General features: G+C 33.6%; 5 protein-coding genes and 2 long non-coding RNA genes across 20 annotated transcripts in view; 3 read left to right on the top strand and 4 right to left on the bottom strand.

Annotated features, from left to right (window-relative positions):
- LOC115233134 overlaps positions 1-7866 on the top strand; it is a 188981-nt gene extending 181115 nt beyond the window's left edge. For both annotated transcript variants that reach the window (XR_003883730.1, XR_003883729.1), the window contains one exon: positions 5154-7866. The gene's annotated coding sequence lies outside the window, so the exon portion shown is untranslated. The remainder of the gene's footprint in view (positions 1-5153) is intronic.
- A 481-nt stretch (positions 7867-8347) lies between these two features.
- Positions 8348-13954, bottom strand: LOC115233101 (activin receptor type-2A; the record flags this gene model as incomplete). Its single annotated transcript, XM_029803345.1, has 8 exons — positions 8348-10152; positions 10618-10749; positions 11207-11344; positions 11408-11594; positions 11726-12105; positions 12192-12328; positions 12443-12620; positions 13757-13954. Coding segments are annotated over 8 exons (1536 nt in total), but the record flags the coding sequence as incomplete, so codon positions are not given.
- Positions 13955-14968: 1014 nt separating this feature from the next.
- Positions 14969-15341, bottom strand: LOC115233137. Its single transcript, XR_003883731.1, has 2 exons — positions 15136-15341; positions 14969-15035 (listed from the first exon to the last, which is right to left on the bottom strand). It is a non-coding gene; the product is annotated as an uncharacterized LOC115233137 (long non-coding RNA).
- Positions 15342-15592: 251 nt separating this feature from the next.
- Positions 15593-17725, bottom strand: LOC115233126 (pre-mRNA-splicing factor Slu7). Its single transcript, XM_029803391.1, has one exon. It carries the CDS (start codon positions 17612-17614, stop codon positions 15878-15880), a length of 1737 nt encoding a protein of 578 aa, XP_029659251.1. The 5' UTR covers positions 17615-17725; the 3' UTR covers positions 15593-15877.
- A 1770-nt stretch (positions 17726-19495) lies between these two features.
- On the top strand, positions 19496-21780 carry LOC115233129. Its single transcript, XM_029803394.1, has 2 exons — positions 19496-19884; positions 20195-21780. Exons 1-2 carry the CDS (start codon positions 19771-19773, stop codon positions 21506-21508), a joined length of 1428 nt encoding a protein of 475 aa, XP_029659254.1. The 5' UTR covers positions 19496-19770; the 3' UTR covers positions 21509-21780.
- A 454-nt stretch (positions 21781-22234) lies between these two features.
- On the top strand, positions 22235-23437 carry LOC115233095. The gene is made up of 2 exons (XR_003883726.1): positions 22235-22809; positions 23195-23437. It is a non-coding gene; the product is annotated as an uncharacterized LOC115233095 (long non-coding RNA).
- A 1893-nt stretch (positions 23438-25330) lies between these two features.
- LOC115233094 (serine/threonine-protein kinase WNK1) overlaps positions 25331-27815 on the bottom strand; it is a 20641-nt gene continuing 18156 nt past the window's right edge. For all 13 annotated transcript variants that reach the window (XM_029803327.1, XM_029803323.1, XM_029803334.1 and 10 more), the window contains one exon: positions 25331-27737. In XM_029803327.1, the coding sequence (XP_029659187.1) occupies positions 27067-27737 (671 nt within the window). In that variant the 3' untranslated portion in view covers positions 25331-27066. The remainder of the gene's footprint in view (positions 27738-27815) is intronic.

Raw genomic sequence — 27815 nt, 5'->3', positions numbered from 1 at the left:
AACGAGAATCGAATGGAAAGAGAAAAAAAAGGACGCGAAGGCTCCGGTGGAATAGACACGAACGGCGGATCGATGAAAGTCGTGCTAAGCACGACGTATCGTGCCGATTCAAAAAAAGTCACATGTTTAAAGCTATACGTGAAAAAAAAAAGAGCTACAAAATGTATACTACTACTAATTATTTGTTAGTTTCAACGTAAGTCCAAATAAGAGAGAACAGAATTAAATGATCGCATTATGGGAAGATTGACGCGTGAATGCGAACGGATTCGAGTGTTATTTCAGAATACAATCGTTCGTCTCACGATCACTTTGATAAAGGGCATTCTTCCCGCCACTCTGTCCGATTGTTTCGCGAATGAATCGCGCCGACGGATAGAGCGTGGTCCGTCGACCCGGCGCCTCCTATCGAACCGACCCGTTCTCGAGAGCTTTTCCTCGTCGCGAACGAGACAGGGGCGTAAGAATGTACAGCGGTACGTTCGCTTATTTTCATCGAGCATCGAGCGGAAAACGAGAGCTCGAAGGAAAGAGAGACGAGCTCGTACGCGTACAGCGCGTACAGCGCGTACAGCTACGTTCATTTTCGTCGGTCATAAAATAGTAACGGAACACTTACAGGGTAGTACATCCCTTGCGGAGGAAGGAAAAACGCCCCAGAGCCCCACAGTTTGAGGCCGTTTTGCTCCACCGTTGTGCAAGAAAACAAATCCGTCACTCCGTACCGCCGCCTCCCCCACCTCCGCCTCCACCGCCGCCTCTCTTCTACGCTGCCTGCTTATGCTCTTCCTCTCTACGGGCACACTCCTATCTCTTCTCCTTTCCGCGTTTAGGCACACTACTATGACGCGTTGTTCGTCGCGACGCCTCGTCCCTCCGTCGCGGAGATGTCGAGGGCACAAAAAAAAAACGAGATCGACACGACCAACGACGCACGTCCGCCTCCTAGAATCCCGCACTCACCGAAACGAGGTAGAAGATACACACGCGATAATACATACACGCACGCGCGCGCACCAATGGACCCACGCACCGGAATTAGCAGCGCACGAATCGTTGGAGCTTTAATGCTGCTGAAACGAGAATGGAACGGTGGCGTTGTACTGGATACGCCCGCCCGCTGTTTTTCTGTCACCCTCTCTTTCTCTCTCTCTCTTTCTCACAGCGATGCTTCCCGTCCACGATATCGCTTTCTTCTCGCGATCGTTCCGCGTTTTTGTCTCTGTCTATCGAGTTTTTGCGACTCTCTATCTCCACGACCGTCACTGTACGTGGTCCCGACGTGACTAACAACGATCCCGCTATCAACCGGCGCCATTGACCACTAGCGACGCCACCAGACACGCCGATCTCAGCGCCGCCGCGCGGTCGCCCTCGCGTACTACTGCGAGACTCGAGCTCGATCTCGATGTGGAGCGCACGTATGTGTGCATCTATATATGTATGCATACGCGCGGTTAATCAAAGCCCGGTGAGACTGTGCGACGCGATTGACTCAGGATTTACACTTGACGTTTCGGCAAACACATCCTCTTATTTATACATGCGCGCGTATACCGACGTCTTTATTCACTAAGATACGACTACTGTCTTGTTAAAAGCATTTTGTCACCACATTCAAGACTCTATCTATGTACTGTGTATATATGCTTTTGTGTACGTGTATATTTATGATTTTTTTTTTTTTCAATAAAATAATCTTACTTGAGAAATAAAATTAGTCGTGTGTGTGTGTGAGTGTTTTCTAAAATATCTTTTCTCTTTTCTGTAAAAAGATATGTTGTGGGATTTTTTTTCATACATTGAGAAAAAGGATAAACTATAATTGTATAATAAAAAAGATTATAGTTGAGGTTTCTATTTTTATAATTATTACTATTATAATGTGTGTGTGTTGATAATAATAACGTATATGTTAGTAATAATAATATTAAATATAATTGCCGCCAAAAATAACTATAATTTATGATAACTATAATAATTTTTTTCTTTCAGTATATACTTTCTTATATATTATAATTTACGCGATTTTATGTAATTATATATATTTCGTATTATTTAGCTTCAATACTTCTTTGCAGCAAAAAGTAAGAATGTTTAGATCTTTCTTTAACGCGCGAAATCAATCTAAAATTGTTCGAAAGAAAGACGTTCGTAGATACGGGAAGAGATAATCGGTTTCTCGCTTGCTTTCACAATTTTCTTGAAGCGAAGCAATTACACAGAATTGCGAAATTGTTCATCGCTCGTTATTCGTGCTTCGCACTCACGCATCGCGTGCTCATTATTGTTTCTTATTGCCCTATTCGTATAAACGATACTTTTTCCCATCGTCTTTCCCGATAAGCACGCTTGCAATATGTCCTCTTCGCTAATTCCATGATTTTAATCAATATGCTGTGAAACATTTCAACGTAAGAAATACTGCATCGATTGAATAATCCGTATTTTGCGCAAGTATGCATATCATCTTAATAAGATTCCACGCGTACAATCTCTATGGATTATCTATCTAATAGAATTTCAAAATTTTATCAACTCTCCTAGCGATTTAAACTTTGTAGAAGAGATATTTATCTCTCCGCTCCCACAAGACTATCAAAGATAATTAATTACATATCCGACGTATGTGTGTCTAGCTGTATTACGTGATTTTTAGACTTTTTAGAAAATAATTTTACTTTATACATACATGAATTATTACTTGACAATTCTTTCGGTTAATTTTAAAGAGAAGATTGCAATATATTTTTTTCTTTTTTTATATAATAAATCATCAAAAGCCATACATGTGTAAAAAAAAAAAAAACAGCAAAAATTACGAAATATTGTATCGTATTTGTTCAAGAGCTATTAACTCTTTGGGTAGACTAGTTGTACGTGCTTCCGAGCTTCCGAGTGATAAGTTATCGATCGCGGTCTGTAATTATGACGGCGCTGACAAGCCCGAGTTACATCGTCGTCTAGAGCGGTAGACTACTATTTCAGTCTCGTCGCGCGTTCGCCGCATTCGTCCGGTTCGATAAAGTCAACGAAAGTTCGTGCAAGTGGAACCGACTGACGAGCGAGAGCGCGCGGCAAAAGTTCGGCGGAAGAGCTGTCGGGGAGGAAGTTGCGGGAGACACAACGAAATCCCGTTCAATTTATCCCCCTGGAACGTGGCCAGGGATAGGAGTCCGCGCCATGGAGGGACGAATAATGTGAAAGGCGCGATATCGCGATGGTCCAGTCGCCGGCAATTACAATTTATAACCCTTGCGAACGGGATGGAACGCGGGATTTTTCTCGCCCAAATGTGGCGCATCCGTTATTATCAACACAAATCCGCAAAACCTCGTAATACTGACAAATAGACACGCGCTGCCGAAACTTGTTTAAAGAGCCCTCCCAGCTCCCAGTTCGTTATAGTTTATCGCGAATCGATCTACCTCGTTATTCTGCGTTAACACTTTCTCCGATAACGAGCGATGACGAAGGAATAAGGGAAAGTATAAACGATAAACCGCAAACGAATCGTCTGCCGAGTAGTTGTGTACGCAAGAAGTAGGAAGTATTTCGCCGTTTATGGATCGCCTCGCATATATATATATATATATATAGCGAGCTATATATATATATATACATACATACATACACAAAAAGCTTTGCATTTGCGAATAGAAATTAGACGCGTAAAGGTAGACGTGCGATAGGTCGCCCACACTCACCTCTCTCGTTGCGCCGCAGGTAGATCCGCAGCCGGTCGAAGCGGACGAAGCAGCGGGGGTTGCACGGGACGACTATATGGGGGCCGAAAGTAACCGAAAGCACGCGGGCAAGACTTCCGTTGACGTGGATGGTTACTACGCACGCCTCCCCGGTCACCGCTTGGCCTACCTGCCTCTCTGCCAAGCGGGGAAAAGGAGAAAAGCGGAGAGAGATATACAGGCGGGTGAACAGAAAGAGAGAAGGAGAGAGATAGAGATAGCGTTACGTGCGATGCGGCGAGAGATCGAAGTCTCGTGGCAAACGTTCGTAGACTGAGTGAACCCTGAGTTCAGACTGAGCGGCGCTTAGGCGACATTAGCGCCGTGCAACGGGGGGCGAAGGAGTCACCATCGATCCGTCGAGGGTGGTATGGGAAAAGCCCCCTAGAGGGGAGGGGGACGAAGGGAGCGGGGGGAGCGGGGGGAGGAGGACGTGTGGTGTGCAGCGGGAATCGGGTGCCCTCACCCTGACGGAAAGACAAGGATAAACGGGGATAGTGGCGAGAGGTTACGGTAAAAGACGCGTATACCACCGTCTCATCATGATCTCTCTTTCTCTCTCTCTCTCTCGGTCGCGGTGGCGAGGATTCCAAGAGAGTCGCGACGGATGCCATCGTGAAAGAAGACGGCTAAGAGAGAGAGAAGAGAGAGAGAGAGCGCTAAGAACACGCCCACTCCATGCCGCTCTTTTACTCCCTCTCGCAATTCCAATCATTTTTCATCTCTCCGTTCCTCTCACGAATATACCACGTTCTACCCTTCTCCTTCCTCTCACGCCCCGCTCTTTTCCTCCTCACTTTCTCCCCTCATCTCCCTCCCCTCGTGACTAGCCCTCTGCTCAATCTCCCTTGCTGTCCACCGCCACGCCTCTTTCCTCATCTTCGTATCCTTAAATAATATATGTAGTCATTACACATGCTTTAAATTAATGCAATATCGTTGGTTGAAAATATTATCGGCAAGTTTATAAAATAGAGAAGCGAGAGAGAGAAAGAGAAAGACTTTTCATCGCACAAAACTGTGCTTTATCTTGTCTATCAATTCAGACATACCTCCAGATCAAAGCATGTTATGTCTGTTGACTGATGAAATTGCATTGGATTTAAACGTACCCATATGACTCTGGCAGACAGACGTCAAATGCATGTTGCTGACCACGAATATACCAGATGCAAGACGAAGGTTCTTTGGGATCCTTCCGGTGTGACCGGAAATTGTATAATTTCCTCATATTTTGCGTTTATAATAGTTTGCTTTACCGTGGATACCGATAACGCTGTGACAGTGCGTATATATGCGTATTTATAATATAGCTGTAAAATTTCTAAAGTGATTTATAACTTTACAAAATAATATAGAGATGAAAAATTTTATATTCTCATGAAAATTTTATTTTAATTGTTGCAGATAATTATCATGACGATGCATGCGACGAGAAGATGTTTGGAAAGGACCCCTGGACTACCTTTTCGAAGAACTCTTCAAACACCTCTCTTTCAAATATAATCTGATTTTGAAAAAAATAGCGATCGACTAGCGGTGAATAAACCAGATGATGCAATATTATGAAGAATTTGTATCTCTTCGCTAAAAAATATAATTTTCATGTAAAAACGAAACGCGAATAAGTCCCTCGCACATGCTTCCTTCTTTTCCGTATATTTCTTCAAATTTTATCAATGTTTAGTATTTCACAGATTATTCAAATTATTATTCGTCGATTTTACGCGATTAACATGTGCGCTGCTTCTTTACATTTTCTTCCATATGATTAATAAAATTATTCATTTCATTTGTCGCTTTTAAGCCTTTTGTACTATTTAAATACCGTACTAGAAAAAAATATGTTTCCCGTTGATTGTGTTCCCTTGTCTTCATATCAACTTTTTTTCGTCATTTGGAATGTTTTACATATCGTTACGAAGATGAGGATATGAATCATTAGCTTATTAGTTTTATATTATCGACATCTATCCCGAAAGAATTGCGTATCAAAATTATGTGAGAAGCCCACGATATATCCAAGTCATTTAAATTTATAAAGAAAATTTCTTGTATCTATCATGTAATTATATTGCTTTTATATGAAAATATTACGCAAAGTTGTGCCGAATATATTTAAAAAAATGTAAAACTTGTCGAAAGGAAAAACATAATATTCTGATTAAATTGATAGCTCAAACATCACTGTTTGATCGATATTGTCAAAATATTATCGTATTCACCGATATAATTCTTTAGTATTAAATATAAGCATGCGTATTATTTTGCGATAAAAATCTGTTCTCCGAATTAATACAGCATTGGCGAGCATTGATGAATATTCGTAAAGTGATAAGAAGATTCGGGAAACTGTCGAAAATTTATTCGTCGAGGACTGTCACGCCATTCGTTTCGATGCTATTATCGTTGCGAACTGGAACAAGGTGGAAGATCCGCCATAATTTACATTTTGCATATAGTTTCAAATGAATACGTGTAAAGCACACATACAAATGAATTTTTATCAAGATTATATACTTATATATTTTAGCAATATATAAATGTATTTTTTATATAAGAGCAGAAAAAGCAAAATTGATATTTTCGTGTTTTAGTAGATTTATATTGAAATTGTTGCTTTGGGTTTTGGAATGAAAAAAAAACACACTTATTTCATTGCTTTTTCGATAAATTGCAACATGCATGCTGCTGGTAAATGTGAATAATTTACATTCTACGTTATCTTAATTATATCGCATTAATACAATTACATATGCATTAATTATTTCTATTGGTAAACAAAAATGTTGCAAAGTTTATATTGATATTAAATATAATGTTAAGCTAAACGCGCTCTTAAAAAATCAAATATACATTATTTAGTAAAGAGTAAGTAAGGTAAATATATACCTATATTAGAGCCACATAAAAAATTTATGATTAGTATACGCCACTCCATAAAGTAAATATTACACTTAATATAGCACTTGATAAAATTTAAATTAATTACGATATTTCTCTGGTGCAAAAAATCCTAATTAATTTCAATTTGTTAATTCAATTGTATCTACCAGGTACTTTGTAATAAACAGGACTCGGGCAATCATCATTGCTTATGCCTGAAGAATAAGACATCATTGTCTATATATTTAAAGCACCACTTTCTGCACATTTATTTCCAATCAATGTGCTGGTATATTAAAAGTAAACAATGCCTAGAGCACTCTATTGGGTTTTATCGCTCAGCAGTAATTTTAACAGTCTCGGGCATAAGCAATAGTAACATTCAAGTCCAGCTATAATAAGATTACATTATCCACTTTATAATGATATATGATGTGGCTTTACAAGAGAAATGCTTCATCACTGAATTCTATTTGGCGTACTTTGTGATCGACATAATTACTGCATGATTCTCTAATAATCAATGAGGAATGTCAGTGGCACATATTACGTATGCATATGTATATATACTTTGTGCGCATTTTAACGTATCGGTGATATACAACTATCTTTCGAATCTTTAAAAATACAATCAAGAATTTATCGGTTTCAAGAGAGTTGATGAAAAAATGTGTTGATGAAAAAAATAAACATTTCCTAACATTCTTTTTCCGAACCGTCTTATCTATGGAATATCACAGCGTACTTTTATTCGATTTCGTTATTATAAAGTTGCTTATGATATACTAAGCCAATGAAAAATGTATTCGTACACGTACTCACACACACACACACACACACGTATACACATATATATATACACACATAGAAAGTATAAAACTGACCTCAAATATAATATCGATATTTTACATCTTTTTTCGAAGAAAGAATACAGTATACTCCCAAACGAGTATAACGTATCAAAGCTTTTCCTAATGCTCTTTTCTCTATCTCGAATACCATGATATATATTCGTTAATATCCAACTACGTCCATCATTGTTCAAGTGCGAAAAAAGCTTTGTTTTTAAATCATTTTTTTTATTACAATGTTCCAACAATTTCAAATAATTTATCCAATTAAAGTAGCAAAGTCAGATTCGATCTACAAGCCTGCTTTCTTTGATAATATTGAAAATACAAAATAAAATGAAAAAAAATATAGCAAACCAATTGATGCAATAAAATTTTATATCGCCCTTATATATATATATATATAACAGAACTTTCACAGAATTTTAATTAATTTTAGATCAAATCCACATTTTAGTTACTCTTTGATTTTCTACTGTTTATTATTTCTTTGGCTCTACTTTTCTATTGTTTTACATTTGCATGGTCACATGATTCTGCATAGAGTGAGAAGTTAACTGGAAAAGTAGTAAACAATAAAGAAGATCTAGATTACTTAATGGACAAACAATCGCTTGATAAGCGAAAGATTCGGGTTCGATCTAATTATTCCCGATCTAATCGTCCCGCAAATAAAAGATATCGAAAGGAATATATTGAAAGGAAACATTAAAATCCACAATTATAATGAGATAAACAAGAGAGGAAAAACTGAAGACTTTCTCTGTAATAAGATTATGGTATTCTATATATCTTAATAAGGACGCAAATCCAAAAACAAGAACAATAGAGAATCAAAGAGTAATTAATACAAGAAAAACTCGATTGCAATTCCAATTGTATGTATTATTCGCTGTGAAAACAAATTTTGCTTTCTAATTATAAAAATTTATATGATACAGTCGTCTACCCATACAGCAATAAAAATCTGCGTGATAAAGATATTAAAATCATCTTGTTAAAAACATATCGCAATATTTTCTTACGAATATATTACTAGTTTATTATAATAAATATATCTCTGAAGTATATTCTGATCCACGAGATGTTCAGAAGGTATCTTAATATATTTTAAGAGGATATCTAAAAATAAGAAATGTGTAAAAATAATAAAGAAAAAATCCGTGCAACATCCCGAGAATATTTTAGACGTATAGTAAAAAATATATATATACATCATTATATAATATACATAATACGGCAGTGATTACATTAGCATATTTTAAAAATATACTCTAGATATCTTATGCTTTCTTTCTCTCTCTCTCTTTCTAAAAAATATTACGATTTTCCAAGATATGTCAATGCAAAACCACGCAGATTTTTTTCTTTTACTGTGTGGGTAGCCAGCGAATCACAGGTCGCTGCCGAATTTTTATTTTAAAAATGCGAGTGAACAGGTAAATATATCAAATCTTCATAAAATATTCTAAAAATGTAATCTACAAATTAATGATTAAATGGAAGTAAAAAATAATATTTTATATATTCTTACAATGTCGTCTAAAAGTTGTTGCAATAATCGATAAGAAATCTAAATATATCATGCTTTTTTCATTTACGTTTTTCAAAGAGAGAGACATTCATATATACAAAATATAATATCGTGATATAATATAGTAAATAGATAATTGTGATTTCATATTTAACTTTTGTTGTTTACCTTGCAATTATTTGTAATACCTTGTTTATATCGTGTCTTGTAGTATCTTTTAATTCAAAAACAATTTTTTTTAATATTTAACATTAATGAACCTATTACCACTGCACCAGACACTAAAAAATATAAAATATAGCACGGTTCATATATTTTTATTAAGATAATGATAAAGTCCTAAATAATGACCATTGACATAGGATCAGAGGAAAGATTAATAACACAGCTCAATAAAAAAAAATATGAAGAAAAGAAAACATAAGATTGAAAAAATATATGCTTGTCTTTTTTTACTATTATTCAACATTCCTCATTGATATGAACAATGGGTAAAAAAAAAATATTTGCACACTCCATATTTCTTGGATAATGTAATACAAAATAGAGAAATGCTACTTTATTAGATATATTTAGATAAAAAGCTATATATATATATAAAGCAATAAAAAATTAAGGTAGATTCATCAAAAATAGTTTACAAGATATAATTTATCTTGGCACATTAAGACAAGAAATATGAAATAGCTTGTAAAATATTCTACAAATGTCTATAAATGTTAATAAAACAATACAAACAGAATATTTTTAACAATATTTAATAATATATATTTTCTGCCTCAGTATAAAAGAGCATTTTTTAGCAATATTTCTCATTTTGTTTCTAATGTTAGTCCGAGAAAACAAAGTGTGCAAATATTCCTTTCATCCACTGTATAACAAAATTATGATACAAAACATGGTGGTTGTGTCATTGAATTAAAACTATAATAATGTATAGACACGCTAACTACATGCTAGACTCCTTGGTAGTAATAATCTCGTTGGTATTATCAACTCGAATCAAAGTAGATGAATTTAATACAAGAGTCCTACTGAGAGTAGCAACTCGTTCTACTACGCACGAAGCGGAAAGGCGTGCTTCGGCATCGTGATCCCAACATTCTTCCATTGTATCACAAATTGATAAAAGTCCCTGAAATAATACACATTTCAGTTATAGCTATGTATGTATTTCTTTTTTCAACTCCATATCTTTTTTCTTTTTTAGATAAAATTATCCTCTATCAAAGAAAAAGCTTTTCGTCACTTGCAACTTTTACAGATATAAATGTTTAAAAAAAAACGCGAGCTTTTATTAAATATCTGAAAAGTCTATATTCGAAAATATTTTGCAAACTTTTCTTCATACAATTTAATCTTTCCCATATACTACTATATAATCCCTTCCTATTATAAAATTCTTGTATCTTTCTCTGCTTCAAAAAGGGATTTTGTTGCATAGAATGGATTCTAATATGCATAATATATATATGTATTAATGTAGAATTTCTATTGCTATTTGTTAATGTTAAGTAATTAAAAAATAGATATACTATAAATAGATACATATTTTTTTTAAATAGACACATTTGTCTTTTCTTTATACATTTTTACTTACTGGATGTTTACGCCAAGTTTCTAAAATGAGCGGTCTTTCTTTTTTATGAACAACGCTTTCTTGCATATCTTCTAGAGTAGGATGAAGGCCGACTTCGTCCTCAAATGGTAGTCGATATTCTCCTATTGGTCCCTAATATATTGGAATAAAAACAATTAGCGACTTTCGAAATGCAATTAACTTATTTTGCAATTATAATAATTTCGTGAAATAAACACACATAGATTTATATATAAATGATATATACAACATAATTCATGTACTAAAGATTTTCAGTACATATTTATTTCCTGTGTGTGATTACAATAACACACGAGACATGTAAAAATATTATAATTTTATTATTACTTTAATATTGCGTTTTTATTAAATAATTACAATAAATTTCGAAACAGTATATCGTGTTTTGTAATTAATTATCTCTATGAAATCTCTTATAATAGATAGTTTGGATATAATAAATTCGCAGAACTTCAATTTTTTTAATCAATAATAAAGTATGGATTAAATAAATACCAATAACCGAATGTTGGAAAAATCCTTGTAACACACATTGCATAATATACATATAATACCCACAGATACATACATCTTGTACGGTACATCTTGAAGCTAATTCCCATAGCACTAGCCCACAAGCATACATATCGATCCGTAAAAATGAATCTCTAGTAAAATTTATTGCCCCTTCTAAAACCTCTGGTGCCATGTATCTTCGTGTCCCAACCTGTGAAAAACAAAAAATTGTTATTTTCATATTATAAAAGAAACGCCGATATATGTGCATTACCTGTCCATGCGTATCGCCACAAGGTTTCCCTGGGTGAAAAATAAGCGCCAAGCCGAAATCCGCTATACAGGCACTCATGTCAGCCTTTAGCAAAACATTTTTTGACTTAAAATCCCTATGAGCTACAGCTGGTTTATAACCATCCGCTTTATTAGCCGGGATTTCTTCGTGTAAATGCATTAAACCTCTAATAATAATAAAAAGTATTTTTATTAGGACTTGAATAAAAAATTGTAGTTTAAATACAAAAATATCGTTACATACATAACTTTGTTTCCAACAAATTATCTTATTGCTATTATAAATTATAACTATTACCTTGCCATAGATTCTGCAATTCTACACATCTCAGGCCATGTTACAACATTTGCTTTCAGGTAATCGCACAATGAACCTTTCTCATGATATGCTGTGATTAACCAAAACTCAGCTTGTAAATTGTCTCCACGCTTTTCGACACCTATAAAATGTAGTATGTCCTCGTGATCCATATGTGCAAGCTTAAAAATCTCTTGTTCAGTCTGCCAGGACTGCTTGTCTTGAATGGGAAAAACTTTAACTGCCACAATCTCATTTTTCAATTGGGCTTTCCAAACTGCTCCAAAACGACCTCGAGCTTTAATCTCAAGAAGTTGTATCGGACGTAAACCTAAATTAGGTGACGGTTGTGGTAATGGAAGTGGTTCTAATGTTGGTACCTAAAAAAGATTTATATTAATCTCATTGAAAATGAAAATATGCAATTTACTACTAGTAGTTTTATAACAATCTCAAGATAGACAACCTCGTTAAAATACGTCAATCTTCGACGACGACAGAACCACCACAAAGAAAGTGAACCAAACGTAAGAAGCATAGGGATTAATATCAATAATATAAGTGTAATTGCTTGCTTCTCTGTATTGGATATAGAATCAGATTCTAAAAAATTAATTATTATTAAGTAGTATTATAAAAGTATTGCAAGACAAATTTATTAATTACCTTCAAGCAAAGGTAATTAAACATTGGATAACAAATGATTAAATAAAATACCATTAATAACAGATGGTTGTGTAGGTTTAGAAGATGTAGTCGGATGTGGATTCCAAGAAAAGTTTTGGTTACACATATCACCATCGCAACAACAAAAATATAAATCTTTTTTTCTTTCTGGATTATCCTCTATGCATTGCGACTTATCATAACAATCATTGCTATCCAAAAAGCAACCCTGAAAATTTGGTACATGTATGAAACACACATATATATATATATATATATATACATAAAGTTTACAATTGAAAAAATGCATTACATTTGTGTATTAACTGTTGAAAATTATAATGCTATTTAAGCTTTTATAATGTATTTTTGTTATGCATGTATGCAAATTTTATATATATATATAAATTGTATATATATATTACCTAATAATCCCAAGAAGAAGAGAGGCAGTATCGTCGCATATACGAACATCGTGAGCGAATCGTAAAAGCATACCAGTAATTTTGAGTCTATTAGCTATTAAGCAAATTGTAGTAATTTATCCACCGACACATCTCTCTTCCTTTCTCTCTCTTTCTCTCCCCGTCTCCCCTTCAGCTTTCTCTCTTCCACTTTTATACAGAAATACACGCAGCACAGATCCCGGTCATTTTCATAGTTAAATCATGACTTATCATAACAATCATTGCTATCCAAAAAGCAACCCTGAAAATTTGGTACATGTATAAATTGCATAAATAATATAATTCAACAATAAGGAAACCAAAATACATATAACTATAAATACATATAACTATAAATACATATAACTATCAATTTCATAAAAACAAAAAAAAAGGCAATATGACACTTTCTCTTTTTTTTTTCTAAAAAGAAGACAATACTACAACTCCTTAGCTAATTTCGAATATATATATGTTCTATAAATGTAGTATCTCTCGTTATGGATGGTTTCATCTTTCAAAGATTTACCTCATCAAAATGATTTAACATTAATATAATTACATGGACATTATTTTGTTTTGCCAAGCAAAATGAAACAACATATTACTGAATAATATAATTTGAAGAGCACCATTCATAAAAAATTCACAAAATCTCAGTTTCAATTCAAGTATAGTATTTCTCGACTAAAACTGCATTTTAAATTATTTAAGTTGAAATTAACGTTTGATATTGCAAAATATAATTTGAAAAGAAATACAAAATTGTTGTCAGTGCATGTAATATATAGATATTTTATTCTTTTTGTGGCACAATCTTTTAAACCTGAAGATCTGCCATATCCTAGACACTCTCTTATATAGAGTATATAAACTATTAATATGAACTATACATAATAAGTTATTAATTAAAACTAACCTTCAACTTAATTATTGTTTTTTTAGTAACATTGTCGACTGACCACAGTACGTAACAATGATTACGCTTGTCTGGATCGTGCACAACACATTCTTCTCTCTCTGAGCAGTTTTGATGGGATTCTGCACACAATGTTTCATTGTAAAATTCACAATAGGTTGAACCTTTAATATCTTTCCCAAATATAGTTCCTAGAATATTTCATTAAAATTTTATAATTTTTATATTTCACACAAAATATGGTAAATTACATTATTGTTAAATGTTTTCTCCTGATGTGTTTATATATAAAACATCAAATAAAATTATAACCAATTCTTTTGTAGATTTGTTTCAACAAGACAATCGGATTTAACTTTTTAAATTTTTAACAATTGTTAATAATTTTTGTAACCATATAACCATTTTTTATACTAATGTATTGTGATAAAATGTTTTGACATTAAGTATTGATTTAACAATTAATTCACAATTTTTAGCAATTGTTAATTTAACAGTTTTCAACAACATGTAAATGTGTATGTGTATATCAATAATTCTTAATTTCTGTATTAAATATCTTTATAATTAAAATTTTCGGACACATATATACACATACATAATCAAGAATTATATTAAATTTATTTAATCAATAAAATTATTCATTGAAAAAATGTTGAAAAATAAGATTCTTATATATGTATTTATTATATTATATTAAAGTTTTAGCTTTAATTTGTAATAAGAAAAATAATTGTCTCTTAACAATAGCATTTCTCATTTGCAATTTGATATAATTGAGAAAGATACATTATAGTGATATCTTATAGATAGATATATCATTAATATATGTAATGCAAAACAAGCGTATTTCTCTTAAGCAAGAATTTTTGATATATTTATAAAAGTTTTTTTTATGAAAGATATCACCACAGAATTTATAAATTATAGATTGTTAAAAATGGAAAAATTCAACAAGTGGATCTATATTCAAAGTAATTTACAGTTTTAATGAATTATTAAAATTATTTGAAAGAAAGATATATAACAAATATAGTACAATCTCGTTTTTTAATTAGTTTCTCATATATAGTCTCTTTATTCAAAATATAATTTTACAATTTATTAAAACATTTAAATTAGAATTTAAAAAAATTGAAAAAGCAAATAATTATCCACTAAATTTTCATAAATAGCAAAGAGTAAATTAATTGCAAATTGATCAAAAAATCCATAGTTTTTTTTTTTTCGGCGCGTTATCCAACAGCGCTAGCGACAAAATTAACTCACACGCGACTTCCTAGTTAAATTAGAGAGGAGTATTTGTATAAATTTTCAGTATCGTTAAAAGAAATAGTTTATGGCATGAAACGTGCACGAAACGATGCGTAGACACTTACAAATTGTGAGCACTTATCATCGACACGAGAATATACTATCACGGCGATGCATAATATTGTAATAACGAAGCCTGATGAATAGAAGACATTTGATGTCTAAAGTCACGGTCTGCCTCTACATAATATGGCTGTCTAGCGATTTTTCCTTGGTCATCGACTAAATAATATTCGGGTCCGCCAAACTTCCATATGATTTCAGATGATCAGCGTTTGCGACGCCCTCTGAAGCTTGGCATCCGACGAGATGTATCAATATGGTGTGTCGTAACAATTCGATTTGAATTATTCATTTTTCTCGACCACTACCATTAGTCATCGATGAGATAATATTAAAGATGGCTAGTGTTTCGTATAGAAGATTGAGCGCGAGTAGCTTGAAAAAAATAAAACTTGAAATCAAAAGAATATATTTTTTACTTGGCAAGATTTAAATTGAATGTGTGTGTAATCGAGGTTCAAATATATATACAGACTTTTATTTATTTATATACAAGAAAAGAGACGAAAAAGTAATATATACATATATATACTAGTAATTTAACGTTTTCTAAATTTAAATAAATCTCTCCTGAACTTGTCATATTTAATTAATATTAGTTAAACCGCTAAATTACATATTAATATTTTACATAGGACATCCTATTCTCATCAAAAACGATAAATGATATCGTACACTGCACATATTTATAAATATGTGTATAACATTAATTTGATTTTTAATCGTAAGGATAATCTGGTAATATTATTTTGAAAGAAAATGGGCCATTGGATCTTCGTCACGTTTACGTTTCATTTGATATGCTTCTATCTCCTCGGCAGTCAGTTCTTTTGTCTCATACATGCTGTTATACGGACGTTTCCTCTCGTTCATTTTCAACATCTTGTCCGCCTTCCTCGTATTGTCCTCTTCCTTTCTCAATGCTTCTTTCAGTTTGTCCTCGTCCTGTTTCTTATTCTTGCGGTTTTCTTTACGCTTCTGTTTCTTCAATTTCCGTTTAGCCGCCTTACTTTGTTTTTCCGTTTTATTTTTTTCCGTATCCTCATCTTCGGACGAAGATTCGCTGCTCGAGGAATGATTGTCGTCTATTACTGTGTCGTCCAGTTTATAATCGGTCTCTTCTATTTCATTTCTCACAGATGGTATTTTATCCAGTGTCAAGCTATCGTTCGTTGCCTCTACTGCTCTCTTTCCAGACTCCCCGGTGCAATAGGAATTTTTAATAAAGGAATAACAACATTTGTAGCCCCATTTTCCATCCTGCCAATAGGAACCCCAGACTGATGTATGATTGTTTGGATAAATGTCTTCTTCGTACTTGGATCGTATCACCTGTCTGTCCTGCCCTTTAATTATCTTACCGTATCTCGAATATTCGACATAATGCTCGGTCTGTGCCAATAATAAAGGCTTTGGTAATGTTTTGAGATGCTCCTCACCTCCATAACGCTCGATTATACTATCGCGCGCCTTGTCCTTCAACTCGTCGCGTTTCTTGTCGTATTCCTGCTTTAATAATTCCAATTTCGTAGGCTCGGCTAATAAATGTACATCGACTCCCTTCTCGTGCGCGTCCCAAGCAAACAATTGTGCATTCGCATGTTGCTGTGTATCTCCGGAAAAGCGTACAAAGTTCTCGCCTTTGTAATCCACCTCGCGCTCTGTACCGGTATAGGGATTATCTCGCATGGATCTAGTCTTTGGATCATAGTACGCAGAGTTTGGATCTAGATTGCGCAGATATTTAGCAGTGTCCTCTCGAATTCGCAGATTTCTTACAGTAATACGCTGTTTAGAGTCTACCTTTGTACCAGGCATATCCACCTCATCAACATATTTATCTTCATCCTTATCTGAGTCTTGCTCATCGTTCTCCTCCTCTGCATCGAGTTTGTCAGCACGCATCTGCCTCTTGGCCTCCTCTATCTTCTGGTACTCCTCCACTATCGCTTTATGTTCGGAGGGATCGTAACCAGCCCATCTGTCTCTTTTACCGTCGTAATCCATAGAGAGCTCAGGCTGAGTAAATTCATCCGCTGCTATCTTTGAATTTGTGTATTTCGCTCCAACCTTGCGCGGTCTCTCCATACAATCCTTTCTCTTGTGAGTCATCGCACCGCAATTCTCGCAAGCACCCTTACGATACTTAATTGCCACCCGTGCACCATCCACCCCACGATTGTACCAATCATCTATGGAATTGTACTGCTTCTGTTTCTCAGGCTGCGGTCTCTGATGCTTCAGAGTGGGACCCTGAGAGCCAAAGTACCATGGCGTGGCGCTGATATATTGCGGAATATGCGGATTAATGTCTTTACCCTCCTCGTCGACGGCGGCGGGTGCAGTGCCAGCCTTCCTCGCCTCTTCCAGCTCTTTCGCCTTCCGCCAATCCTCCCTGCTCTTCTTTCGAGGTTCATCCTCAAACGAGCTTTTATTCTTCAAAATGCTCGACACAGTTACGTTCGCCGATGAATTGGCCATTACTGAAAAATCTTGCGGCAACTAACTGGATCTTTATTAGGCTCATTTATTTACGTTCTTGTCTATAGAGGTTATGTTCCGATTCTTGTAAGCGAAGAAATCTTACTTTGTCCCGATTGGTCAATCTGTGGCTGCGGTCGGGAGGACGCTAGAAATGCTTCGAAGCAATGGGCATCGGCCCCCACTCCTTAAATAAAGGCAAACGCTCGGTCTAGATATACTATGTCTATGGGTCAATCAAACGCTTCGAAGCATTTCTAGCGTCTTCCGGACCGCAGCCTGTAACTTGTAGATAAAGGTAGCTTTCCAGTAAGGAAGAGATAGACATAATATCACGCAATTGGCTATTAAATAGAGAATTTTTAAAGACTCTAAAATTTTTCTATTTGACAGCTAATCATATGATTTTATGTTTATGTTTTTTTCTTGCTGAAAACCCCCAACACACTCGATGTTGAACATATTGGAGGCTTTCCAGCAAGAAACATACATAAACCAACATCATATGATTAGCTACCAAATATAAAAATTTTAGAATGTTAAAAATTCTCTATTTAATAGCCAATTGCATAATATTGGGCGCGTTCAGGGAGTCGATTGTGTATCTTTGAAACGAAGTGAAAATTACAAAAGTGAACAGATTTACTAGATTTCGACGAATGAAATCGTAGACGCTATAAAATAATCGTATGAATTAAATAATTCGTATAATTATCTTCGATGCAGTCAAACAGCCAGCAATGTCCGGGTCCACCGGACCCACTTGACGGACACAAAAATTTATCTAGAACTGACAGTCCGCCAACAGAAAATAGAGGTGAAGGAAAACCAAGCATTCTTATCATTTCAGTTGAAACTTTGCTAATTTTAACCGTCGGTTAAAATCTTTAATCTTCAATCTTCAATTTTCAATGCGTAGTCTGATACGGGCTTAACCGAGCTTGGTGAAATTGGCCCTTAGCCTTATGACTTAGGGCCAATATATTGGCCGTAAGGGCCAATTTCACCAAGTCCGGTTAAATTAAAAGACGGTTAAAATTAGCAGGGTTCCAACTGAAATTATATGAATGCTTGGTTTTCCTTCACCTCTATTTTCTGTTGGCCACCCTGCTAATTTTAACCGTCGGTTAATCTAACCGGACTTGGGCCGGTATTCATAGTCAGTTCTTATATTTAAGACCGTCTTAGGGCCAATTTCATAAGTGCCGATCTACAATAGGTGGTTTAAGCCCTAAGCCTTAAGAAATTGACTAATCACAGTCGAGTATTCTCCTCATACTTGATTGTGATTGGTCATTTTCTTAAGTGCCGATCTACAATAGGTGGTTTAAGCCTTAAGCCTTAGTGCCGGTCTACAATAGGTGATTTAAGCCCTAAGCCTTAAGAAATTGACTAATCACAGCTAGGATCGATGTAATTTTTCTCTTAAAACAAAGGCTAAATCTTAAATCACCTATTGTAGACCGGCACTAAGCGAGTTGGCCAACTCCCATCTTTTAAAGCTTAGAGCTTGAGGCTAGGATCGATGTAATTTTTCTCTTAAAACAAAGGCTAAATCTTAAATCACCTATTGTAGACCGGCACTAAGCGAGTTGGCCAACTCCCATCTTTTAAAGCTTAGAGCTTGAGGCTAGGATCGATGTAATTTTTCTCTTAAAACAAAGGCTAAATCTTAAATCACCTATTGTAGACCGGCACTAAGCGAGTTGGCCAACTCCCATCTTTTAAAGCTTAGAGCTTGAGGCTAGGATCGATGTAATTTTTCTCTTTTCTTAAAGCTTAGGGCTTAAATCACCTATTGTAGACCGGCACTAAGGCTTAGAGCTTAAATCACCTATTGTAGACCGGCACTAAAGCTTAGGGCTTAAATCACCTATTGTAGACCGGCACTAAGCGAGTTGGCCAACTCCCATCTTTTAAAGCTTAGAGCTTGAGGCTAGGATCGATGTAATTTTTCTCTTAAAACAAAGGCTAAATCTTAAATCACCTATTGTAGACCGGCACTAATAGTACCTCGTCGGTGCCTGTGTGTACACGAGCGTCGTTCTATTTTTGTTCAACTTTTAGTAAATAACAAAGATAGAACGACGCTCGTGTGCATACGGCTGATATTTCCGAACGCAGCCCTCGCCGGTGGTTCAGTGTAACGAGTGTTAATGTTTTCGCTCCTAATAAAGTATTTACAAAGTTTATACAGTGCGATGAAAGAAGAATTGGATATTGCAATGCCGCTAATGTCACCTCTTGTGAAGAAAAATAAACGAGGCCAGGTGAATAATGATGAATAAAAACGATTAATCTGTTTGTAGTATATTGAAGGCTGTAGTTTTAAAGTTTAAAGTATCCCTTTTAGTATGAGTTCACTGCGAGAAAATATGTTGAAATTTAATAAATTGTTTGAATAGTCACAAATGAGGTTATATTGATCTGACATTAACCTGACCTTAACCGACATATGTTTTTATAAAGTAAATATTTACTCGTGACTATTCAAACAAATTTTTATTAAATTTCAACATATTTTTCTCGCATTGTTAAAATTTCAATTTTATAACATATATTTTTCATTTGTGCTTTCAGCTGATCGGCAGGAGTCAGAAACTCATAATTATTAATTTACACAAAAAATTGAAGGAAGACAATCCTAAAATTTTAAATAAAGATGCTGTTACTCATTTGGCAGAACAGACGGGTATTGGTATTACCAGCATAAAAAAAACATTGTTGGAGTATAAGAACACAGGTGCGGTTACATCTCCAAATAAAAAGAAACATCGCCTATCTTTTAAAGAGAAAGTCGATGAATTTGACAAGAACGCTATTCGGAAAAAAGTGCACGAATTTTATATCAATAAAGAATTACCAACATTCAACAAAATTCTGCAAGCTGTAAATGCTGACGAAGATCTTCCAAATTTTAAACGATCGACTTTTCACTTACTGTTAAAGGAACTAAATTTTACGTATACCACCCAATCTCGCAATAGCATCCTGATAGAGAAAGAAGATTTAATTATTTGGAGGAGAAACTACCTGAGGACTATAAAGAGATACCGAGAAGAGGGTCGACAAATTTATTACCTGGACGAGACTTGGGTTAACGCCGATGACGTCATGAATACAGTTTGGATAGATGAAACAATTAAATCCGAGAAGAATGCATTTTTCCTGACTACGGGGCCAGCTAATCCAAGCGAAAAAGGCAAACGACTAATTGTTGTGCATATTGGCAGTGCTGCTGGTTTCATTCCTGGCGGGCTTCTATGTCTCGAAGCAAAGAAACATACGGGGGATTACCACGACGAAATGAACAGCGAGACATTTCACGAATGGTTTAAAAATATTTTACCAATGCTAGACGACAATGCTGTTATTGTCATGGATAATGCTCCGTATCATTCCGTAAAACTGGAAAAACTGCCGAACATTTCTTGGAAAAAGGCCGAAATAATAAAATGGTTAGAAGATAAAGGAAAAGAAGTATCAGAGACTATGGTAAAGGCCGAACTCATGCAAATTGTTGCATTACAAAAAAATAGGTTTGATAAATATGTCATAGATGAAATGGCAAAACAGGACAATAAAACGATTCTCAGATTACCTCCGAATCATTGCGAACTTAATCCGATTGAAATGGTATGGTCAATGGTTAAGACATACGTTAGGAATAATAACAACACTTTTAAAATTCAAGATGTTAAACTATTACTTGAACAAGGTGTTACTCAAGTGACAGCTGAACATTGGAGTAATTTTATTAAGCACGTTAGAGATGAAGAGAAAAAGATGTGGGAAATTGACCATATAGCTGATAGCATGATTGACGGGATACCTCCATTAACAATTAATGTCACAGGCGAAACAGATTCTGAAATGTCTGATAGCGATTATTAATCCTGTATATAATGTCGATCTGTATATAATATTATTATATTTGCGTTTCATGACTTCTATGTAACATATTATTATAATTTTATATCATCTTCGTATATTATTATTATTTATTTTATATTCATATTATTACTTATTTCATACACATATTATTATTATTTCGTTACATATTTATTACTTATTTCGTATTTCATATTCTACTGACTCACCTCAGAAAAAATAGACCTTATTTCGCCTGTACAGGTCCGTCAAAATAAATATATATTTGATATCAACCTCGCTCCACTGCGTATTCAGTTTTCTTTTATATGCACCCCCAAAATCTAAAATCCTTCACAATATGAACGATCCCTAATAAAAATATATTACTATTATGAATTTAATTATCTCGTAAATTAGAAACATTTAGCTGTGTAATTTAAATATATTACGACGGTTTCGATTTTATATCGCATTGAAAAGTCGAAATTATTTCACCCGTTCATTTTTTTAAGTTGAGGTAATAGTCCCGGGAATACGGCCCGAATAAAAAAGTGCTGTATTTACGTATATGGTACCTGGATTCTTTTAATGTATACAAAATATGTATAAAATATTTATATAATATTTCAAAAAATAAATAAGATTCATGTGAATCTGGCCATGTAATTCCGCCGGCTCTAAAATGGATCCAGTTAGCGCCACTGTATTAGCTAGGAAAACTGTCTCAAGAAAAACGGTGGCATGGCCCCTCTCAGGTTTCTCTCTGTTACTAGCTTTGCTAGTGACAGAGAATGGCTGATCGCCATTTATTTATTAAATATTATAATTGTGTATGTGTTGTGTGTATCTATACATATACAGTACTAAAAAGATTAGTCTAATTGTCATCATCGATAGTTAATATTTAACAAAGTGAAGATAATATAACATAATTATTTGATGTATTCGAAGACGAGCTTGCAGTGCTTGATATGAAATAAAATACATCGCAAATTATATTGAATTATAATCAAACAAAACGCTCGATAAAAGACACTGCAAATATTGTATCAATCTTACAATAATTAGTATTGTATATATTTTTGCACTTTTATCATTTTTCTTGACGAGAAGAATGTGGATTTATTTTCTGCTCGCCATGTTTAGCGTATTCGACTTTGCAATGGCTTCCAATAATTTCGATTTTGGAGACACCCTAGCGTTAATCCTGGGATTAACGATCGGGATTATTGGATTTTTCGCTTGCATGGGAGCTTATGCGAGGAGACGAAGCCACTTTGAATCCTTGTAATTTGAATTGCGATCTTTTTAAAGCGTTAATGGTATGTACACAACTTAATATATGTAAAAATATATTTGTGGCTTTTGTATGATAAATATTATGTTAAATCAATTTATGCAAATATATGCGAATTATAAAGTTATAGTACAAAAGAAAGAAAATTTATCTTTATATTACATTTTAAAAACTATAGCATCTATATTACATATGTATGTGATATATTAAAATTAGATTCTAAAATTCTACTCTTTATTTTTTTCTTTCCAAAGAAATGCATTACTTGAACTGCATATTTATCTTATCATGCTTTATACTAATTTATTACATTTTTCATAACAAGATAATTCTTTGTTTTTATTCATGTAAAATGTAGTACTTTTAAGATAAGGATTTGAAAAAAACGTATTTGTTTTAATTTGTTGTAGACACACAAATAAGACTATCCTATTATATAATTATGGAATAAAGGAAATCTGATCTGTAAGAAATATATGATAAATAAAAAGAGCATTTTGAGATATTCTGTATCATAAAGGATAGTTTTCAGAGAGATTCTTAGAAAATGTTTGTTAAAATATTCTATAACAATTTTACAAAACTTGAGTATAATACATTGAGTATAATATATTGTGTATATTTTTGTTGTAATAAAGAATATAAATGATAAATTGTTTTTTTTATTTAGATGATATTGCATGTAAGAAGATGGTAATCTATACTGCATATCAATTTATTTATTTCACTTCAATAAATTTACAATTGTTGCCAGTGATTTTAACACACACATTTAATGTCTTTTAATATTAGCCATTAGTAAAATTCTTGAATGTTTCACAATATTGTATTAAACACAAAAAGAAATATGAATAAATGATCAAAACTTTTGTTTCGATAAAAATAGTAATACTTTTAAATAGATCTAATTTTAAAAAAATTAATGGATTTTTTCAATGTGCATTTAATTGCATAATTAATGTATAATTATTGTTTATTCCATGTTATATTTTTTGTAATATTTCTTTATGCTTATGGAATTATTATTCACATCATATATATTCTTAGTTTAAGATCTTATATTTTTTTCATTGCAATTAGAATTAGTGAAATGCCTGAAAAACTAAACTCTTAATTTAACAGATAATATAATGGAGCGTTATTATAAATATGTTATGCAAATACACATTTTGATATACATTTTGAGTTTCTATAAGAATGGAATATATACTACAACTAGTTTTTTTCTCTTTCACTTTTAAATATATATATTTTTTTTCTTTCAAATACTGGGCAAAGATATTCTCAATCTATTTTTTTCCTGAATAGATACAATTAATAATTTGATATAATAATATATAACGAAAAAAAGTATTAACTTTCTCATATAAAATTAAATGTATAGTTTTTAAATGAAATTTCACATTTACCTTGAAATTATTAACTATTATTTCTCATTTTACACCTAATCAGTCTTTAAGCCTTTCCACAAGAATTCTTTGTTTGATGTGCTTTCAAAGATTTCCAAAATATTTGATTGTTTCACATCTTAATATGTAAAAAACAATCGCCACATTTATTTTTTATGGAGACTTTGAGAAATAAAAAATTTATTAATGACACAAAGTTAATTTTAGGATTATTTACATGCAAAATAATTATATAACTATACAATGTTTTTAAAAATACTTGCATATTTTACATATTTTGAAAATTTGAAACCAAATTAAAATTCATAGAGATTATATACATACAAAAAATACATGTGCTACATCTATATGTCATATATATTTTTTTATTGATGAAATCAATGGCGTAACTTTATTTGATTGTGTATCCAATATTTCACTTTTTTTTTATATCTGCAATATTTACAAATAAGTGAAAATTTATTTCTGCTTTGTTATTTGTGATGTGTATGTAAATGTTACTAACAATTATTTGCCCTCAAATCAATGTAAAACATGTCAGCTGTATATACAAATTGGAGAATATAAAAAATTATTAGTTATTTCTTGTTTGTTTCACTCTTAAAAACAGAGTATCCAAAAATGAATATGCCACAACAGTTTAATTAAATTTTTTCAAGTTCAATTTCTGCAAGAATATTGCCACCATGATAATAAACGAATTTAATATAAAGTCTAGAGAATTTTGTTGCATTATTTAATACTTTCTTTGGCGAAATAATAAATTTTACATATAAAAAGCGCATAAATTTTTTACATGTCCATGTATATATATACATGGAGAAAATCGTAAAACATTTTTTGAAAATTTTTTAAAAGTTCTTTAAATATAAAGCTTTGTTTATTAACTACTTACTCTCCGTTTTTTATAGATGGCAACAAGGTTTGACATGATAAGTAGTTGTTATCAAATTACACGATTGAGATTTCTAATGCGACATTGACATTCAAAAAGAAGATATATATATATATATATATAATATATATATATATATATATATATATGTATGTATATATACATATACATATATATATATATATATAGCCCTTTATGCCATGACAAAGTGGGTTAGCAAAGAAATCTCGCAGTAACTATGGATCCAGTTGAAACTATATCTATTAAACTTATACACTATATGTAATGATAACAGTTAGACAACTATATATTTGTCCTCTGATCATTGTATAAGAAAATAATCAAGTCTCAAGTCACAGTGTAATACAATAAACTATTGCAATTTCTATAAAAGAACAGACATTAACATAACATTGTGATATAAAAGCACCAAAAGCCTTAATATACTTAAAACAAATTTAATCTCTGCGCATAATTATCAAATTTTTTGGGATAACCGCGAATTGTGTATTGGAATAATTTAATGAAGCATTTCTCTCTTTGAATGATGATTACAGCGATAATATTAATAACCAATTATATATCGCGTGTGTAGTTTTGAATATTATGTATATAAAAAAAATCTATAAATGATTTAAAAAACGGAGATGATTATGAATTGTGTTGTTAATTATATATATATTCAATTGTCATTTAAAATTTTAATTAAATATTCACTGCCAGAAATGGCATCTCATTAAGATTATCAAGAACTAAAAAGATAGGAAGTTTTAATACATTACTCTCGAATATGTTGACAGTAATGTATTGCTCAGATCGATTAGAAAGGGTAATGCTCTCAAATTGTGTCAATATTTGTCAACACCAAAATGGCATCAGAAATTCTCAAAATTACACTATATTTACGTGTGTCAAAATGAACAATGGTAGTTAAAACGATTACTACCGGTTTTAAAAGAAGACATAATCATCAATAGTAAACGAGATATATATATATGGGTTTGCTAACTAGTAACACATGACTTTTCTTCTTTAATTGAAATAGGCAAAATCGCTAGAAATACATTAAAGCATAACAGTGACTATATTACTCATATTTCTCTCTCTGTCTCTAATTACTCCTGATACATACATATTTGCACAATCATATGCATACATACAGAGACATTCGCACTATACATTCATCACACATACGTACATACATTCAATCTCTTTTTCTCTTCCTGTCCCTTTCATTCTCTATCTTTCCATCCACTTTTGCTCTTTGTCCTTCTCACTTCAGCTTACTCACTCAATCTCTATCCGCTTGTTTCTGGACACATTCAAGCATACAATAACAGTTATACATATATATCGCGAGCAGAATGGCCATGTGCCATTTCGATCGTAAGACTAGCGGAGGCCTGTACTAATGAGCTGTGCTACTAAAGGAATCGAGCGATAGAATCCTTTAGAGGTCTCAGTGAAGGAAGATTTCTCTTTTCTTTCTCCTTTTTTCTTTAACGCATCTCGAAGCACAGTACATGTAGAGGCCTCTATCTCAAGTTCCTGCGTTACATTCGGAAAATTTTAGATATCGCTTCCCTGACGCAATATTTTCCCGCATGATTTCTGCGCGATTTCCGCTGCGAGGCACATATCAAAGTAATATCATGCACACGCTCAGATATATAGCGAGAATATTTGATATCTTGTTTAATATACGCAAGAACGTCGTACACATCGAAAAACATTATATATGTTTCCACTCACGCTTTTTTTTCTTTTTTCTTTTTTTTTTTAATCCGTCTTCACACTTTCGTAGTAATGTCTAGCAACGCGAGGCGCGCGCATTTATTTCACAGCAAATTATATATTTGAGTTACATTCGCGATGAAAATACGAAACCTCGCACTAAAGACAATATCGAACGCATCAAACTAAGAATGAGCACAGATCGACCGGAAAAAATATAGAAGCGTATGAGCAGAGTATCGCATTATTGATCCAAGGAAGGAACCGTCGAATTTTCGACAGTGGTCGAGTAATGCGGCTCCGCCGTTGGAGGCGTATCATTATCGCGCGAAGAACTTGCTACGTGAGGCGCGGCGGGAGTCGCCGGCTGAGATGGAGTCATCCCGGCAGACGGCGCGTATATCAGCCGATATCCAGTTGGCAAGAAGAAACCGCCGTGGGGTGTATAGCTGAAGGCTTGGAAATTCGGTAACGACTGCTGGCCTTCGTGATACTGGATATAAGTCGTGCCCGTTGAATTAGATATCGATAAAGGCGCGAGTCCAGTTGTCGACGAAATATTCGCTCCCTCTGACAATATAGGAGTGAATTGGTACTGCGTCGAATTGCCAACTGCCGTGTTATGCATCGAATCGATTCCTTCGGTTAAATCATTTGAACAGTTATTACTCTGCTGGGAGACTACACTTTGCATATTTTCGGAAGGCACTACTGGAATTGGGATAACATAAGCATGCGGTATTCCAGCCGATGCCTGCTGCTGTGGTTGAAGCTGCAGTGGAGTCTGCTTCAATTTTTGCATGGCTAACCGTAGAGTCTCCTCTGTATCCGGATAGTTGTTCGGTCCTTTCTGCAATGGAGTCTGCGGTGCCGTGCTGAACATGAAATAGTCTTCCGTCCCTGGAATTCTAGATCCTATTAAATAATAAAAACTGTGATACTTCATTCTTACTAGATATATAATATTATTATGTATGAGATATATATATATAT

This window comes from Formica exsecta, unplaced genomic scaffold (assembly GCF_003651465.1).
Source record: "Formica exsecta isolate Colony F162 unplaced genomic scaffold, ASM365146v1 scaffold160, whole genome shotgun sequence".
Classification (NCBI taxonomy): Eukaryota; Metazoa; Arthropoda; class Insecta; order Hymenoptera; family Formicidae; genus Formica; species Formica exsecta.
Note: the sequence above shows the minus strand (reverse complement) of the source record. Positions and strands in the feature narration are given on the sequence as shown.